At 36.6% G+C, this 20,246-nt stretch overlaps 1 protein-coding gene across 11 annotated transcripts in view; it reads left to right on the top strand.

Moving 5' to 3' along the window:
• The first annotated feature begins 2,899 nt into the window (after window positions 1-2,899).
• Window positions 2,900-20,246, top strand: part of SYCP1 (synaptonemal complex protein 1) — a 148,336-nt gene continuing 130,989 nt past the window's right edge. For 2 of the 11 annotated variants that reach the window (XM_054463120.2, XM_054463077.2), the window contains exons 1-8: window positions 2,900-4,740; window positions 5,160-5,291; window positions 6,294-6,378; window positions 6,931-6,974; window positions 7,143-7,196; window positions 8,245-8,409; window positions 9,441-9,508; window positions 10,433-10,506. In XM_054463120.2, coding sequence (XP_054319095.1) covers window positions 5,184-5,291; window positions 6,294-6,378; window positions 6,931-6,974; window positions 7,143-7,196; window positions 8,245-8,409; window positions 9,441-9,508; window positions 10,433-10,506 — 598 coding nt within the window. In that variant the 5' untranslated portion in view covers window positions 2,900-4,740; window positions 5,160-5,183. Of the gene's footprint in view, window positions 5,004-5,159; window positions 5,292-6,293; window positions 6,379-6,930; window positions 6,975-7,142; window positions 7,197-8,244; window positions 8,410-9,440; window positions 9,509-10,432; window positions 10,507-20,246 lie in introns of all 11 variants that reach the window. The other 9 variants (XM_054463130.2, XM_054463088.2, XM_054463152.2 and 6 more) reach the window with 6 other exon arrangements.

Genomic DNA, 20,246 nt, shown 5'->3' with positions numbered 1-20,246 from the left:
TTCGCCTTTGAAAAATTAGTTACCACCCCTTACCCTAAATTCTTATCCTCCTCCCTGTTTTTTTTCCTCTATAACACACCACTCTGCTATATTACGTTATTACTTTAAAAAATGTGTATATGTCTCTTTCCTCCCCGACTCCTCTCAGACCCAGAATATAAACTCAGTGAGGGGAGAAAATTTTGTCTGTTATGTTCACTGCTGTATCGCTAGCACAATGACTGGATGGATGAATGAATGCTGCCTAAACATTAATAAATTATTGATTGGCTCTTATATTTTACAGCTGGATACTTGAACAGCTTTGCCTTTTATTTACTGTTGACCTTGGGAAAATTACTGAATTCTTTTAAGTTTCAAGTAAGCTCTTGGCTGCTTTTATATTTTTTTTTTTTTTGAGTCAGAGTTTCGATCTTGTTACCCAGGCTGGAGTGCAGCGGTGCAATCTCGGCTCACTGCAACCTCTGCCTCCTGGGTTCAAGTGATTCTCCCGCCTCAGGCTCCTGAGTAGCTGGGATTACAGGCATCCACCACCACACGTGGCGGCGTCCACCACCACACGTGGCTAATTTTTCGTATTTTTAGTAGAGATGGGGTTTCACCATGTTGGCCAGGCCGGTCTCAAACTCCTGACCTCAGGTGATCCACCAGCCTCGGCCTCCCAAAGTGCTAGGATTACAGGTGTGAGTTACAGTGCCTGGCCCGGCTGCTTTTATATTCTTATAACTACTCACTGACCCTTCCTTCCTATGTAACTTAGTGGAAATTACTTAATTTTCTAAGTTTCAAGAAGCTCATCTGGAAAATGGTGGTAATAATAGAACTTACCTCATACAGTATTGTGACTACTCCATAAAATAATAGAGGCAAGTCACTTAGCATAATGTTTAGCATATTTTAAGGGCTCAGTAAATATTTGTTTTTTGTTATTTAAAAGCTGCATTGTTTTAAAAGATTATTTATCTTTTGCTACTTTCCAATATACATTAAGATAAATATGATGATATTTTTCAGATCGTCCATGCCTTAAAAATAAGCAATATATGGAAAATTTACAAGAACCAGTTTTACAAATATTGTATAAATATTCAAAAATGTATCATCCAGAAGATCCACAGCATTTTGCTCATCTCATATGGAAGCATACTGAACTGAGAACTCTGAATTATAACCATTCAGAAATACTTAGCACTTGGAAAACAAAGGACCCCAAATTGGCTACTTTACTCTCTGAGAAGTGAAATTTGTATTCTTGCTGAAATTTTAGAATGTTGTAGTTTGTTTTAAACTTCCTAAATCTGAATTGTTTACTTTATCATATAGGATGACTGATTTGGACAACATGAACGGTATTGCTGTGTTACCAATATATCACCGTAAAATGGACATCATCAATGCTCATCGAAATTTTATGAAAATTTTGTGGAATATAGAACTATCACTGAGGGATATCTAGGATTCTTTTTATGATTGGACTCAAAAGAAGCAAAAGTTGTTTCCTCATGGTTCCTTCAAAAGGAGCCAGAGAGTTATTACTTGAAGAAGCTTCACTTTTTTCATTCAGTAAAACATTGAATGAAAATACATAAATTTATGGATATAAGAAAGGCTAGCTAGTGCAAACAGTTGTAATCGAAATAAAGAGAGTTTGGTCGGGCATGGTGGCTCACACCTGTAATCCAAACACTTTGGGAGGCTGAGGCAAGTGGATCACCTCAGGTCAGAAGTTCAAGACCAGCTTGACCAACATGGGGAAACCCCGTCTCTACTAAAAATACAAAACAAAATACAAAAATTAACCAGGCATGGTGATGCGTGCCTGTAATCCCAGCTACTCCAGAGGCTGAGGCAAGAGAATGGCTTGAACCCGGGAGGTGGAGATTGCAATGAGCCGAGATCACGCCATTGCACTCCAGCCTGGGCGACAAGATCGAAACTCCATCTCAACCACAACAGCGACAACAACAACAGAATAAAGAGAGTTTGTGACCTTCATTAACTAAAGCCAGACTGGTGGAATAAGGAAGTAACATTTTAAACCTATTCCTGTTACAGCATTTTATGAATTATTAAAGACAAGCAAAACGGTTCAAATCTTATCGTTTCTTAATGCCTTAAAAAAAGAGATGCTTTATAAAAACAAAGTAGGAATTTTGTGATGGCAAGAATAATGAAAAATTAAAATACAAATTATTAAAATATTTTAACATATATTAGGAAATTAAACATAATTTCCTTCTCATTCTGGCACAGAATATTTTAACATTTTTGTCAACATCTTTTGTGGAAAAAACCGAAGTTCTTAAAACCAGAAATCTTTCTACAAATTTTTAAGTCCTTATATGGACAGGATGTTCATATGTTAAATTAAATTTCATGTGAAATACATGGAAGTGAGAAATTCTATGGTGGTACTATTGCTTTGAAAGACTGATTTTAAGTAAATAAAATATGGTAAATTTAATATAACACTAGAAGTAGCATTTTGGTTTTCAATAAAGAAAAAAGTGACCATAATTGAAATTTTCACTGTTGTACAACTTTTAAAAATACTGGGATATTAGATTTATAGCCTCAATTGAATGAAAATTTTTAATTAGATCAATTATTGCCTCTGGTGGTACTTTGTGTATATTCTTAGTATCATCTCTCTGAGGGAGTATCTTATCTTTTTCAGAGTATCTAGACTCACTTTCCTTAAATAGTAAAATGAAGGAGTTAAACTGGATCATCCTGTACTGCTCAAAAATTTTATTTTATCGGGAATGATTGTTTCTGATTACTTTATACAAAATGAGCTATTAAAAATATTGCTAAAGTCCTTAGAAAAAGCATCAATTATATTATGATGCCCAGAGAAAGTTGGAAAACAAAGTCAATGATATATTCAAAATGGAGCTCATTATTTTATTGCTCAAAATTAAGTAACTTAGCACTAGGATAATGATAATAGCTAGTTACTCAAGCCTGAAACCAGGTAGTCATCTTAGACTGCTCCCTTTCTTTCACTGCTTACTATTAAAAAGTTATCAAATTCTACTAATTTTACTTCTTAAATATCTTTTACATTTGACGCCTCCTCTTCACTCCACTGTCCGTGTCATAGCTCAGGTCCTCATGTCTCACCCAGGCTATTAAAACTGCCTCGCTACTCTGGTCTCTTAAGCCTAAACCATTCTTCATACTACAAGTTTTCTTCTGAACTCGATCGTGTAATCCTTCCTGCTCAAAATTCTTCAGGATCTCTGTCCACAAAGTCAAAAATCCAGACACTTTTCCGAGGCCTTTCTATAATACTTGCTCTTTCTCTCTCTTTTTTTTTTGAGACGGAGTCTCACTCTGTGGCCCAGGCTGGAATGCAAAATGGGGCGATCTCGGCTCACTGCGACGTCTGCCTCCCCGGGGGTTCAGGCGATTCTCCTGGCTCAGCCTCCCGAGTCGCTGGGACTACAGGCGTGTGCCACGTGCCTGGCTAATTTTGTATGTTTACTGGAGACAGGGTTTCGTCATGTTGGCCAGGCTAGTCTCAAACTCTTGATCCCAAGTGATCCGCCCTCCCTGGCCTCCCAAAGTGCTGGGATTACCAGAGTGAGCCACCGCGCCCGGCTAATACTTGCTCTTGAAATCTCTAGTGTCATCTCTTGCCATTTTCCCCACTTAATCCTCACACAGAACGCTTCTTGGACTTAGTTGTACTAATCTCTCAAACAACTCCAATGCCTTTGCTCGCCTTCCGTCAGCCAGCAAAACTCTTTCCCCATTCCCTCTCCCTCTCCCCCTTCTCCCCGCTCTCCCCTCTCTCCCGTCTCTCCCCTCTCTCCCCTCTTTCCCTACTCTCCCCCGTTTCCTCCCTCTGCCTCCTTTCTCTCCTCTCTCTCTCTTTGAGACAGAATCTGGCTCTGTTGCCCAGACTGGAGCCAGTGGCAGGATTATTAGCTCACTGCAGCCTCTATCTCCAAGACTCAAGCGATCTTCCCGCCTCAGCCTTTTAAGTAGCTGGGGACACAGGTGCGCGCCACCACACCCGGCTATTTTAGGAGAGGCGGGGTCTTACTACGTTGCCCAGACTGGTCTTGAACTCCTTCCTGGGCTCAAGCAGTCCTCCCGCCTTGGCCTCCCAAAGTGTTGGGATTACAGGTGTGAGCCACCGGCCCACCTAGCCAACTCTCCATTCACTCATTCTTATGTGAAGCAGTAACAGAACCATACCACATCTGTGGAGCTTCTCCTGACTCCCGAAGCCACCCTAAGAGCCACTTTGCCTACGTCCTTATCATAGGAATTACCCTAAATGATTATACGACATTGTGATTGTTTGCCCATCTGTTTCCTTCCTAAGATTGTGACCTCTTGGAAGGCAGAAATGGATTTTTCACTGTCAGCTTCAGTCTGTCATAGCGCCTGACAGTTTCCCTAGCATTCTTTGACAATAGCAGAAGCCTAAAGAACTTCCACTCCAAGGAAATACAGAATCCGGGAAAGAATTGTTCCTAGCGATTAGGGAAATCTCGCGAGATTCAGGTCCTGGGAGCCTGGCAAGCCTACGCAGCGACGGTTATTTAGCCGTTGAACTGCCAGCCACCCGGGGCCCACGCGCTCCGGGGCGCTCAGGCTGAGCGATTTCCCGCCTTTTCTGAGGTTCTGAGGCGGGAGCTATTGGTTCTTTCTGTTGCCCTCATAGACCGTATGTAGCAGTTCGCGTGGGCACAGAGCCCATGGTTTCCCGCTAGTTCTTCAAAGGTGAGGGCAGGTGCCCCGAGTTCTTTTCCTGGGGACTGATCCCAGAGCGGGGCGATATTGTGCTACTGCACCACCCCGCCGCTGCCCTCCGCCGTTTTCTTTTGGGGAGTGGTCCAGGAACTTAAGACAGTTCCTCCTGGCGATGTGATGGAATTTAATGGGACAGGAGAAGGGAACGGGCTTTCTTTTCAGGCCAGCGTGGCAGCGGGCGGTGGGGCGAAAGGGAGAAGGAAACGAGGGTTTATCCCGTTGCCCACTCCGCGGTAAGCGACGTTGTAGGGCTCCACTGTAGCGAGAGCCCCGTGGATTCCTTTTTTTTAGCCATTTAGTTTGTAAACATCGCTTTAAAGAATACATAGTGTATTCATGACACACGGTGAAAAAAACTTTCCTTCCCCTCCCGTCCCCCGGGGCGGTAGATATTTACAACCGTAACAGAGAAAATGGAAAAGCAAAAGCCCTTTGCATTGTTCGTACCACCGAGATTAAGCAGCAGTCAGGTGTCTGCGGTGAAACCTCAGACCCTGGGAGGAGATTCCACTTTCTTCAAGGTAAATTTCCATGTGACTCTTAATTGGACTCTTCTTAACTTTAGGGAAATGAAGAAAAGTGTACTTTCTTCCTGGTGGTGTTTTATAATTATTTCTTCTCAATAAATGGTCTCATTTACCCAAGAATTTTGAATCCCATTGCTTTAAATGAACAGTGAGCATTATTGTGTAGGCATCATTCATTTAAATAATGACTGCTGCCGTAGAACTCTGCATACATAGTAGAACCTGCTTATTTTAATCCTCCTTCTTTCCGTATTTGATTCGTGGCAACTTACAGGACAGATACTACGAGATAGTAGAATATGTTAGGAGAAAATTAGGAAAATTATCAAGAAAAATGAGGACTATTTGGACAAATGCCTATATATGAGTAATAATTCGTGTTGTGGCTGAGCTTCAGATTTGGCTCTGAGCTTCCTAGTGGATAGGGCAAAGAGGGAAATTCATTTATGTAATGGTGTTATCATTGGATAGCAGGAATTATACCAAGTTTCTCAGGTGAAACAGAGCTTTAAAAAAATTATTTAAAAAAACTTATCATGTGGATCCTTATATTGGAGATGCGATGAAGCAATGACTATTTTACTTGTATATGCTGTAAAACAATTCTTGTGGCTGCTATAGGCAATAATATATTATTAAATGCTATTCAATAAAGACAATCTTTAATTCTATCAAGGGAAATCATAAACTGAAGAAATCTACTAATATTATTCTATACTACTAGTTAGATTTACTATTATTCTTGAATACCTACAAACCCATATATTGCGTAATTTATAGTTTAGCTTCATCTTACAAGTGGATGTATCTAATTAGAATTTTTTCTTTGTTTATATAGAAAAGGCATTTGATATTTTAAACATTGTATGTACATAAAAGGATTTGCAATTATAGTAACCTCTTTAAGCAGATGTATATTACATATGTATATATTACACTATTAGTATATCAGAGTGGTATGAAACAGCATATTTAAGAACTTCTTTGTGTCTCTAGAGTTTCAACAAATGTACTGAAGATGATTTTGAGTTTCCATTTGCAAAGACTAATCTCTCCAAAAATGGGGAAAACATTGATTCAGGTAGGAGCCTGGAAAAGCAGTGTATCAGCTTATATAGAAACATTGTGTTATATACATCGATAGTTATTGAAAATGTAACATAAGTATTATATTAGTATTCTTGACACAAAAGCTAGATATAATACTTAATATAAAAAATAAGGCTGGACACGATGGCTAACACCTATAATTCCAGCACTTTGGGAAGGAGGCTGATGGAGGGGGATCACTTGAGGCCAGGAGTTTGAGACCAGCCTGGGCAACATAAGGAGACCCTGTCTGTACAAAAAAAAAAACCAACAAACAAACCCCACCACCCCCAAAACTAGCTGGACATGGTGGCATGTGCCTGCAGTCCCGCTACTTGGGAGGCTAAGGTGGGAGGATCATTTGAGCCCTAGAGATGGAGGCTTTGAGGCTGCAGTGAGTCATGATGGGCTCACTAGTCCTCTAGTCTAGGCAAAAGAGCCAGATGCCCTCTCTCTCTCAAAAAAAAAAAAAAAAAAAAAGAAAAAAAAAAGAAAGAGAAAAAGATGTTGGCATATTTAATACCTGTTGTCTTTTATCTTGCAGATCCTGCTTTACAAAAAGTTAATTTCTTGCCCATGCTTGAGCAGGTCAGTTAAGCATAGTATGTGTAGATATAATCTGTTTAGGTAATGAACTGCGTATCTGAAGAAGAAAAAAGTCTTTAGTTACTGCATTACTAGTCTTCTGTATTTAATTGTTATTATTTAGAAGCTCTTATCAGAAGTATTTTCTTATAGAAACATCTATCTTTTTAGGTTGGTAATTCTGACTGTCACTATCAGGAAGGACTAAGAGACTCTGATTTGGAGGTCAGAAGATTTCCCATTCATATTAAATTTCTTGTAATTGGAATATAACTTATTACCTATATGTATATTTCTTTTGAAGCTTCAAAAGGATTATTATTTGATTAATGTTTTAAGATATATCCTTTAAAACCTTCTTTTCTCCTTCTGTATTTTTTGGGTTATGAAAGTTCCATTTATGTAGAGGCAATTTAATTTTAAACCATGAAATCAAGAAGAGGGGAAATGGGTACTATATGTGAAAAGTATAGTATCAAGAGAGTATTTTACAAAATCATCCTTTAATTAATAGATGAAATTGACTGGTTGACTGGTTTATTGTATAAGGAATTTGTAGGACATGCTATATACTTTTGATTTTAGTTATAAAAATATTTCTTATTTATGGCATATAGATGTCTTTAAAATGAAGAGAAATTCCATAGCCTGGTAAGGTACTGTATGTTTGTTGCTGTGATTATGGTATCACAGAATTTAAAATATATATAACTTATTTGTGTATTTTTATAAGAAAAAGTTGTCAACCCACAAAAATTGATGTGATTAAAAATCTCTGATATTTACAATATAATGTGGATTTTAAAAAGGCAGGAAATCTATATAAAAATCAGACGATGAAAATTATGTCTTGTGTTCACTTTTATTTTTCTTGTCATTATATTTTAAACTTCATGTCCCTTAGTGAATCTTCAAACTGTTTGTATAATCAAAGTGTTTCAAAACCATTGTTAAGATTTATAGATTTCTTATAGGGTGATTTATTTTAGCTTTTAACCAGCCAGATTCTCTCACTAACTAAAATATTTTTATGGAGCCATTTCATTTTATTCAGCAAGGTATAATTTAGTCAAGTGACCAATAACTTTAATGAAGTAGTTAATATTGCCTTCGTAGTTTAAAAGAGTTAATGTGGCTTTCAGTATGCTATTAGTGCTTAAATTGAGGAGACATTTGGTCTCAACTATTAGTATATGGATATTTTCAGTAGGCAGCCGTAGTTTGGTTATATTAGAATTTTGAACAATTAATTTTTGAAAACCTATTTTAATAGAATTCAGAGGGATTGAGCAGAGTGTATTCAAAACTGTTTAAGGAGGCTGAAAAGATAAAAAAATGGAAAGTAAGTACAGAAGCTGAACTGAGACAGAAAGAAAGTAAGTTACAAGAAAACAGAAAGATAATTGAAGCACAGCGAAAAGCCATTCAGGAACTGCAGGTATGACACAATTTTGAATTGTAAACATAGTATAGTAAATCTTATCATAATACTGTTGAAAGTAGAGTATTATTTGGGATAAATTGGATTGATCTTGTTTTTGTGATGAATATTTTAAGGATAATGCTTTTTAAAAGTTACATCAATACTGGATACATTTTAACTTTAAGAATGAGCATAGAGGACAAGTTGTATAACGCTTAATGCAAATGATTAGGGAAATAATAAATCACTTTATATAAAAATTGATTTAAAGATTCTAATTTATTATAAAGAGTTTCAATTTTTATTCCTATCGATGTTTTATATAAATATATTCCCTTAGAATACAATAATTGTAGGTAACACTTTAAATTTGAAACTGTGTAACTTTATTTTTTTTATTTATTTTTTTGAGACATAGTCTTGCTCTGTCACCCAGGCTGGAGTGCAGTGGCACCATCTCGGCTCACTGCAACCTTTGCCTCCCTGGTTCAAGCGATTCTTCTGCCTCAGCCTCCCAAGTAGCCGGGACTGCAGGCGTGAGCCACCTTGCCCAGCTAATTTTTATATTTTTAGTAGAGATGGGATGCCACTATATTTACCAGGCTGGTCTCGAACTCCTAGACCTCGTGACCCGCCCGCCTCGGCCTCCCAGAGTGCTGGGATTACAGGCGTGAGCCACCGCGCCCAGCCGAAACTGTGTAACTTTATGTGTAGCATAAAGTGAAAAAAATGTTGAGAAAATGTGACATTGTGTTAGGACAAAGAGAAAAACACTACTTCAAAAATATTTAGAGAAGATAATATTGCATTAAAATATTGTTGAATGTTTTTTGGAGATGATTTAGCCATCTTTATTTTAGATTGTTGAAGGCCATATTCTTAAGGGAAATCATAAGCTATTACAAAAATGTTTCCTTTTTATATGGAAAGAAAATAATTCTTTTAGATTATTGTGCATTAGTAAAGAAATACTGCTTAATGATTATATTCATGTTTATTTTTGCTAATAAGCAAAATGTGATGAACTGTTCTGTTTTATAAATTAGTTTGGAAATGAAAAAGTAAGTTTGAAATTAGAAGAAGGAATTCAAGAAAATAAAGATTTAATAAAAGAGTAAGTAGTAATTTAATGAATTTGTTCTTTTTCACATTTTTTATTCCAAATTTACTACTAAAATAATTTTCAAAAACGTATTGAGCACTTTCTGTATGTTATATCATATGAATTTATAAGTAGAATTATATCTGAGTGCTATGGAAAAAGGAAGACATACATTCTTGTGTTTGGCAAACTGTGGTCACTGACTAATAGCTTCACTTTTTAAAATGTCAGGCATCAGGAATAAACATTCCTTGGTATCAAAAAAGATGCCTGATAATTCTGTATCTACAACTACCTATGTATGTTGTCTGTTTCACTGCTGCCTTGAGTACAGTACTTATAAAATAGGGCTTAACTTAGTTCCAAGTTAATTCTTACTCAAATTCCTGTTTTTGAAAATGTAACAGTTTATTTCTACAGAAAAATGATAAGTTGGAAAATTAAGTCTGACTGCCATATGTGTTAGTAACTTCAAGATAGCCACAGGTCTCATCATTCATATAATGAATGCCTAATCAGAAAGTTACCTTATTTTGTGTTTTGAAAGTTAGACATATATTAATTTGTTAATAAATGGCCCAACCTATTCTCATTATTTTTCCTTAGGCAAATCTAGACCTGTTTACTGAAAGTTTATTGGTAGCAACTTGGGTAGAAACTTGTTAAGGAGCTGTCACTTTTATTTGTTTATTTATTTTAGTGGCCAGTTACTAGAACTTTTAACTTTTAAAGGGAGGCAATTACTAAATCATCTTTGTTAGTAGTACAGTTAACCCACTGTTTCTTCGTATAGTCATTTATGAATAATGTGATATATGCCAAATATTATATTTTTAAAATTTCTTAAAAATTGTAACAATATATTTCATAACTTATATATTGTGATTTTGCTTTGAGATCAGATTACACACAGGCAAACTCTTTCCTTTGTTTCAGGAATAATGCCACAAGGCATTTATGTAATCTACTCAAAGAAACCTGTGCTAGATCTGCAGAAAAGACAAAGAAATGTAAATATCTTTTTTGTTTTATGTGATTTTATCAATTTATTTTACTGGTAGAGGTGGAGAGGGGAAGAAATTGTCTTTTTAATTTTTCTAACCAATTTGATTTGAACAAATTACATGTGCCTCAGACTATTTTTATATAAGTAATAAGGGGAGTCACAGTTCTTTGACTTTTGAAAGCTCAAAATTTTTTGAAAGGTAATATATGTCAAAAGGTATATTCTTGATATTTATAGTTAATCCTGCTTTCAAGTAAGGTATGATTTTGAGACTAACCTCTATCTGGAACAACTAGGAAATTCAATCAAGAATAAGATACATAGCCATGCTCGTAATAGAAAATACCAGGAGAGGCTTTGCTAAAGCCATTGTATTTATGAATAGTGGTGCAATGTTTATTTTCAATCTAAATAGAATTCTCAAATTTTTCCTAAAGAAACATTCTTTTAAAATATTCTAATATGGTTGTGTTGTATATGTGAAAGAACAGTTTAAAAAATTTTAAGCATGTTTTCGTTTTTTTAAATTGTAAAGTAGGATTTTTTCCCATTTTGATGAAAAATAAAAATGTGTGATTATAAAATATAACTCTTTATTTTTGCTGTAATTTGACACTGACTTTACTTTGTTTCTGCCAAGAATCCACTGGGAAATACTGTCTACCTGCTTTTTCAGGATATTCTCTATTTTTCTTAGCTAAAAATTTTAATTTGTATCATGCAGCTTACTACTTAACAACTTGGGCTTAAGGATTAGATAGCCTATGCTCAAATTTAGACTTTCAGTTTCTGTCCACCTAGGGAGCTTGAATAATTTGAGTAAATTATGTAGTCTCTTTGTCACTCTGTTTATTAATTAAATGCCTCTTAGTATTGTCCTGAGAATTAAATGTTAATAAATATGCTTAGAACAATGCAAAGTGCTCAATAAATGTTGGGTATTTTATTATTATTATTGTCATTATTTCTAACATTGACTGTTAGGATTTTTTATTCTTTTTTTTTTTTTTTGAGATGTGGTTTCACTCTTGTTGCCCAAGCTGGAGTGTAATGGTGTGATCTCGGCTCTCTGCAACTGCCGCCTCCTGGGTTCAGGCAATTCTCCTTCCTCAGCCTCCCGAGTAGCTGCGATTACAGGCGTGCGCCACCACACCCAGCTAATTTTTTGTATTTTTAGTAGAAAAGGGGTTTCACCATGTTAGTCAGGCTGGTCTCGACCTCCTGACCTCAGGTGATCCTCCCACTTTGGCCTCTCAAAATGCCGGGATTACAGGCGTGAGCCACTGTGCCCGGCCAGGTTTTTTATTCTTAGTCCCTGCCTGTAGTACCTTGCTTTTCAAAACTATATATATCTTCCAGAATGTACCATACCACTACCAGCTCCTCTACTATATCCTGTGTATTCAACATTCAAGATTAATTTTTCTGCCTAGACATAAAAAGTGGTAAAAAGTACAGTGATAGGGTAGAAGGACAGTACATTGGCTGTCTTGCAGAAAATAACTTGGGTTAGAGAGACAAGTCTGATAGTTCTTTTTTGTTCTTTTTTTTTTTTTAGACGGAGTCTCACTCTGTGGCCAGGCAGGAGTGCAGTGGCGCAATCTTGGCTCACTGCAACCTCCCGCCTCCAGGGTTCAAGTGATTCTCCTGCCTCAGCCTCCTGAGTAGCTGTGACTACAGGTGCCCGCCACCATGTCGGCTAATTTTTTGTATTTTTAGTAGAGATGGGATTTTACCATGTTGGCCAGGATGGTCTTGATCTCTTGACCACCTGCCTCGGCCTCCCAAAGTGCTGGGATTACAGGCGTGAGCCACTGCGCTGGGTGATAGTTCTTTCTTACATTTAATTTTTAGCTAAGTTAGAAATCAGATGGTGAGGAATGTTTAGAGAACCCAACATTTTTCAAGGTGGTCTCTTTAATAAACTAAAGTTGAGGTATGTCTTGATGTGACATGTAGATCGTTTTTTTTTTTAAAGTCTTGATACTTGCCTTATTGTTAGTGTAAACTCTATGCAGATTCTTGCCTTAAGTTGTTGACCAGTCTTTTTGTTATTGTGCTTTTTTCTTTCTTTTATTCATTCATTCAATATTTTTTTTAGTGCCTGCTATGTCATGAAATCTTCTAGATGCTGATGAAAAACAGCAGTGAACAAAGTCTGTACTCTTACAAGAGTATATATTCCATGGTGTATATGTGCCACATTTTCTTTATCCAGTCTGTCATTGATGGGCATTTGGGTTGGTTCCAAGTCTTTGCTGTTGTAAATAGTGCTGCAATAAACATACATGTGCATGTGTCTTTATAGTAGAATGATTTATAATCCTTTGGGTATACACCCAGTAATGGGATTGCTGGGTCAAATGGTATTTCTGGTTCTATTTCCTTGAGGAACCAACACACTGTCTTCCACAATGGTTGAACTAATTTACACTCCCACCAATAGTGTAAAAGTGTTCCTAGGCCAGGCGCAGGGGCTCACGCCTGTAATCCCAGCACTTTGGGAGGCCGAAGCAGGCAAATCACGAGGTCCAGAGATCAAGACCAGCCTGGCCAACACGGTGAAATCCCATCTCTACTAAAATACAAAAAAATTAGCTGGGTGTGGTGGCACGCGCCTGTAGTCCCAGCTACTCAAGAGGTTGAGGCAGGAGAATCGCTTGAACCCGGGAGGCGGAGGTTGCAGTGAGCTGAGATCATGCCACTGCACTCCAGCCTGGCAACAGAGCAAGAGCCCGTCTCAAAAAAAAAAAAGTTCCTATTTCTCCACAGCCTCGCTAGCATCTGTTGTTTCCTGACATTTTAATAATTGCCATTCCAACTGGCGTGAGATGGTATCTCACTGTGGTCTGGATTTGCATTTCTCTAATGACCAATGATGATGAGCTTTTTTTCACATTTGTTGGTGGCATAAATGTCTTCTTTTGAGAAGTGTCTGTTTATAGCCTTTGCCTACTTTTTGAATGGGGTTCTTTTTTGTCTGTAAAAGAATGAGTTCATGTCCTTTGCAGGGACATGGATGAAGCTGGAAACCATCATTCTCAGCAAACTAATACAGGAACAGAAAACCAAACACCAAATGTTCTCACTCATAAGTGGGAGTTGAACAATGCAAACACATGGACACAGGGAGAGGAACGTCACACACCGGGGCCTGTTGGGGGGTGGGTGGCAAGGGGAGGGAGAGCATTAGGACAAATACCTAATGCGTGTGGGGCTTAAAACCTAGATGATGGGTTGATAGGTGCAGCAAACCACCATGGCACATGTATACCTATTTAACAAACCTACACATTCTGCACATGTATCCCAGAACTTAAGAAAAAAGAGTACACAGTCTAGTGAGGGGGGAGGATACAGATCATTAATGAATAAATAAAATATATGTTAGGTGATAACTGCTTAAGGAGAGAATATTTTGGGACAGGGTGATTGGGAAGTTTTTTCTCGTTAAGTGACATTGGGTAGAGACCTGAATAAGGGAGTGGGCCATCTATTTTAGGAAAGAATATTTCAGGCAGAGGAAGCAGTTAAGTGCAAAGTCCCTGAGATGAGAGCCTGTTCAATCTTTTCAGGTCACAATAATGAGGCCACTGTTCTGTATTTCTGACTCTGTATTTTTCATCTTTTTTCTCACTGTACTCCACTCAGGATACTTTTTTCTTTTTCTTTTTCTTTCTTTTCTTTTTTTTTTTGGCAGAGGGTGGGGTGGTCTCACACTGTTGCCCAGGCTGGAATACAGTGGTTCCATCTTGGCTCACCATAACCCCCGCATCCCAAGCTCAAGCAATCTTCCTACCTCAGCTTCCCAAGTAGCTGGGACTACAGCTGCACACCACCAGGCCTGTCTAATTTTTGTATTTTTTTAGAGACAGGGTTTCACCATGTTGCCCAGGATAGTCTCAAACTCCTGGGCTCAAGTGATCTTCCCACCTTGGCCTCCCAAAATGTTGGGATTATAGGTGTTAGCCACTGCCCTGGCCCACATAATTTCTTCTAACCTCTCTTCCAGTTTACTGATTTTCTATTTAGTTAATTCTTGTCTGTTTTAAAATTTATCAGTTGGTGTCTTAATTTCTGTTATTGTATTTACTGGTTGAGTATTAGCTGGTTCTTTAAAAATTTGTAGTGTCACTTTCCAGAATTTTAAGTTCTTTGCTGACTTTTTAAAGCTCTACTTTTTATCTCTATGAACATAATAAACATAGTTGTATCCAATAATGCCAATGTCTGCAATACCTTGGGGTCCATTTCTGTGATTTTTTTGCCATAGATCCTAGTTTTATTGGTTATCTCATCAGCTATCTTAGATAATAATTAATAATTTGAGACTTAGAATGGCTTAATTTTCCTAGTTCATTGAATGTTCAGCAATTCTGGATTATATCCTGGATTATGTTGTGAGAATCTGAGTCTGCTTCAGATTTCCTAGAGAATGTTTATTTGTTTATTTTCTAACAGGGAGTCAGCTCACTTAGGTTCTGTCTTGCCTTTTCAGTGTGGGTGTTCCAATATCAGTTCAAATTTCAATTCCTTTGCTGTGCTGCCCTGGGTCTATTTCATGTATGCTGTACTCAAGGATAGTTCTGGGACTTGGGTAGTGTTTTATGCAGAGTCCAGTTTGCAAAGCTTTTGCCCCATGCATGTATAGCCTCTCCGATTATCAACATACCTCACCAGAGTGGCATGTTTGTTACAATTGATGAACCTACATTGGCACATCATAATTGTCCAAAGTTCATAGTTTACATTAGTGTTCACTCTTGGCATTGTACACTCTATGGATTTGGACAAATATGTCCGCCATTATAGTGTAATACAGAATAGTTTCATTGCCCTAAAATTCTGTGTTCTGCCTGTTGATTCTCTACACCCTACCCCGGTAACCACTGATCTTTTAACTGTCTCCATAATTTTGCCTTTTCCAGAATGTTATGTAGTTCGAATCCTATAGTATGTAGGCTTTTCAGATTGGCTTCTTTCACTTAATAATATGCATTCAAGTTTCCTCCATGTCTTTTCATCACTTGATAGCTCATTTTTTAAGCACTGAATAGTATTCCATTCATTGTTTGCACATACCACAGCTTATTTATCCATTCACCTACTAAAGGACATCTTGGTTGCTTCCAAGTTTTGGCAGTTATGAATAAAGCTGCTATAAATATCCATGTGCAGGCTTTTGTGTGGACATTTTAAACTCCTTTGGGTAAATACCAAGGAGCACAATTCCTGGATCACATGGTAAAAGTATGTTTAGTTTTGTAAGAAATTGCCAAACTGTCTTCCAAAGTGGGTGTACAATTTTTTATTTCCACCAGCAGTGAATGAGAGTTTCTGTTGTTCTATACTCTCACCAGCATTTGGTGTTGTCAAAGTTCTGGATTTTGGCCATTCGAATAGGGGTGTGTATTGGTATCTCTTTGTTGTTCTAAATTGCATTTCTCTGATGACATATGATGGGAATCTTTCCAAGTGATTATTTGCCATCTGTATGTCTCCTTTGGTAAGGTGTCTGTTAAGGTCTTTGTCCCATTTTTTAATCAGTTTGTGTGTTTTCTTATTGTTGAGTTTTAATCAACAATAAGAAAAAAGACTTAACAATTTTGAGTCTTTGTATATTATAGAAAACAGTCCTTTATCAGATGTTTCTTTTGCAGACATTTTCTCCCAGTCTGCGGCTTGTATTCTCATTCTCTTGACATTATCTTTTGGAGAGCAGAAGTTTTTAATTTTAATGAAGTCCAGCTCATTAATTATTTCTTTCATGGATTGTATCTAAAAAAAAAAGTCATCGTGATACCCAAGATCATCCAGGTTTTCTCCTATTTATCTTGGAGTTTTATGGTTTGTATTTTACATTTAGGTCTATGATACATTTTGAGTTAATTTTTGTTAAGGGTGTAAGATCTGTGTCCAGATTCTTTTTTTTTTTTTTTTTGCACGTAGATGTCCACTTGTTTCAGCATCATTTGTTGAAAAGACCATCTTTTCTCTATTTTATAGCTGTTACTCCTTTGTCAAATATCAGTTGACTATATTTGTTTGGGTCTATTTGTTACTCCTTTGTCAAAGATCAGTTGACTATATATATTGGGTCTATTTCTGGACTCTCTATTTTGTTCCCTTGATTTCTTTGTCCTTTTTCCCCACCAATCCCTCACTATGTTGATTACTGTAGCTTTATAGTAAGTCTTGAATTTGAGTAGTATCAGTTCTCCAACTTTGTTCTTCTCCTTTAATATTGTATTGGCTCTTCTGAGTCTTTTGCCTCACCATATAAACTTTAGAATCAGTTTGTAGATATCCACAATATAACTTGCTGAGATTTTTATTGGGATTGCATTGAATCCGTAGATCAAGTGGGGAAAGATTGACATCCTGACAATATTAAATCTTCCTATCCATGATCATGGAATCGTTCTCTATTGATTTAATTGTTATTTGATTGTTTTCATCAAAATTTTATAGTTTTCCTCATATAGATCTTGCACATGTTTTGTTAGATTTGTACCTAAGTATTTCATTTTTTTTGTATACTAATGTAAATGGTATTGTGTTTTCAATTTCAAATTCCACTTATTCATTGCTGGTGTATAGGAAAATGATTGACTTTTGTATAGTATATTAATCTTGTATCGTGCAACCTTGCTGTAATTGCTTATTAGTTCCAGGATTTTTTTTGTTAATTCTTTCAAATTCTCTGTATAGACAGTTATGTTATCTGTGAATAAAATAGTTTTTATTTCTTTTTTCTCAATTTGATTCCATTTGTTTCCTTTTTTTGTTTTATTGTATTAATTAAAACTTTAAGTACAATGTTCAAAAAGAATGGTGAGAGGGGACATCCTTGCCTTGTTCCTGATCTTAGTGGGAAAGCTTCTAGTTTCTCACCATTAAGTATGATATTAGCTATAGGTTTCTGTAGATATTCTTTACTAGGTTGAGCAAGTTCCCTTCTATTCCTAGTTTACTAAGAGTTTTTATCATGAATGGGTGTTGGATTTTGTCAAATAATTTTTCCATATCTATTGATATGATCATGTGATTTTTTAGCCTGTTATGTGATGGATTACAATAAGTGATTTAAAATGCTGAGCCAGCCTTGCATACCTTGACTGCATCCCATTTGGTTGTGTTGTATAATTCTTTTTGTACTTTTTTTTTTTTGAGACAGAATCTTGCTCTGTCACCCAGGCTGGAGTACAGTGGCTATTCACAGGCGTGATCATAGCTCACTATAGCCTTGAACTCCTGGGCTCAAGTGATCCTCCTGCCTCAGCCTCCTCAGTGACTGAGACTATAGGTGTGTGCCACTGCACCCAGATAATTTTTAAAATTTCTTTTTAGAGATGGGATCTTGCTATGTTGCCCAGGCTAGTCTCAAACTTTTGGCCTCAAGCAATCCTTTCACTTCAGTCTCCTGAGTAGCTGGAATTGGGATTATAGGTGTGGGCCACTGTGTTATACATTGTTGGATTTGATTTGCTAATGTTTTGTTGAGTATTTTTGCATCTAAGTTCACGAGAGATATTTGTCTGTAATTTTCTTATAATGTCTTTGTCTGATTTTGGTATTAGGGTACTGCTGGCATCATAGAATTAGTTAGAAAATAGTCCCTCTGCTTCTATCTTCTGAAAGAGATAGTAGAGAATTGGTATAGTTTCTTCCTTAAATGTTTGTAGAATTCACCAGTGAAGCTGGCAGGCCTGGTGCTTTCTGTTCTGGAGGGTTATTAATTATTGACTTAATTTCTTTAATAGATATAGGCTTATTCAGATTGCCTGTTTTTAATTCCATGAGTTTTGGCAGTTGTGTCTTTTGACAGTTGGCCCATTCCATTTAGGTTAGCAAATCTGTGGGCATAGAATTGTTCATAATATTTCTTCATTTTAACATCCATGAGGTTTGTAGTGATGTCTCCTTTTTCATTTATGGATTAGTAATTTGAATCCTCTCTCTCTTTTTCTTAGCCTGGCTAGAATTTATTGATTTTATTGATCTTTTCAAACAACGAGCTTTTGGTTTCATTGATTTTTTAAAATATTGATTTTCTGTTTCCACTTTCATGGTTTTTACTCTAATTTTTATTACTTCTTTTCTCCTTCTTACTTTGGATTTAATTTGCTCTTCTCTTTCTAGTTGCCTACAGTGGAAACTTAGATGATGGATTTCAGATCATCTTTTCCAATTTATGCATTCAATGCTATAAATTTCCCTCTCAGTTTTTCCTGTATCCCACGGATTTTGATAATATGTGTTTTAATTTTCATTTAGTTCAAAATATTTTTGAATTTCTCTTGAGATTTCTTCTTTGACTCAGGTGGTATTTAGAAGTGTCTTGGTTGATCTCCAGGCATTTTGTGATTTTCCAGCTATCTTTCTGTTATTTATTTCTGATTTAATTCCATTGTGATCTGAGAGCAGATACTGTACAATTTATAATCTTTTAAATTTGTTAAGGTGTGTTTTATGGCCCAGAATATGGTCTATCTTGATGAATGTTCCATGTGAGCTTCAATGGACTATGCATTCTGTTATTGTTGGATTAAGCAGTCTGTAAATGTCAAGGTGATTGATGGTTTTATTGAATCCAACTACAGGTTAAGCAGCCCTAATCCAAAAATCCCAAATCTAAAATACTCCAAAATCCAATTGAGTGCCAAAATGATGCTCAAAGGAAATGCTCATTGGAGCGTTTCAAATTTTGGATTTTCAGATTGGGGATGCTCAACTGGTAAAGACAATGCAAATATTCCAAAATCTAAAAAAAAAAATCTGAAATCTGATATATTAATTGTTCTGGTCCCAAATATTTTGGATAAGGGACACTCAACCTACATGTCTTACTGATTTTCTTCCTGCTGGATCTGTCCATTTCTGATAGAGATGTTGAAATCTTCAACTATAATAGTGGATTAATTTATTTCTCTTTGCAGTTCTACCAGTTTCTGCTTCACGTATTTTGACACCATATTGTTAGGACTATACATGTTAAAAATTGTTATATCTTCTTGGAGAATTGACCCAAAAGCATTTTATTTTTATTTATTTATTTATTTTTTGAGACAGGGTCTTGGTCTGTTACCTAGACTGCAGTGCAATGATGTGATCATAGTTCACTGCAGCCTTGAAATCCTGGGCTCAAGTGATCTTCTTACCTCAGCCTCTTGAGTAGTGGGGACTATAGGTGTGTACCACCACTCCTGGCTAATTTTTCTATTTTTTGTAGAGATGGGGTTTGCTACGTTGCCTAGGGTGGTCTCGAACTCTTGGGCTCAAGTGATCCTCCATCCTCAGCCTCTCAAAGTACTGGGATTACAGGCATGAGCCACTGTGCCCAGCTCTAAAAGCATTTTGAAATGGCCCTCTTTATATCTGACAACTTTCCTTGCTTTGAAGTTGGCTGTGTCTGAAATTAATATAGCTACTCTTTTTATATGATTATTTGCCATCCATATGTCTCCTTTTGTAAGGTGTCTGTTCAGGTCTTTGGCCCATTTTTTAATCAAGTTGCTTGTTTTCTTAATGTTGAATTTTAATCAACAATAAGAGAAAAGACTTAACAATATTTGAGTCTTTGTATATTATAGATAACAGTCCTTTATCAGATGTTTCTTTTGCAGACATTTTCTCCCAGTCTGTGGCTTGTATTCTCATTCTCTTGACATTCTGTTTTGTAGAGTAGAAGTTTTTAATTTTCTTTTGATTAGTGTTAATATGCTTTCTTGTGCTTAGTGTTAA

This window comes from Pongo pygmaeus, chromosome 1, assembly GCF_028885625.2.
Source record: "Pongo pygmaeus isolate AG05252 chromosome 1, NHGRI_mPonPyg2-v2.0_pri, whole genome shotgun sequence".
Lineage (NCBI taxonomy): Eukaryota > Metazoa > Chordata > Mammalia > Primates > Hominidae > Pongo > Pongo pygmaeus.
The sequence above is the reverse complement of the archived record's forward strand: the minus strand, read 5'-3'. Positions and strand labels throughout refer to the sequence as shown.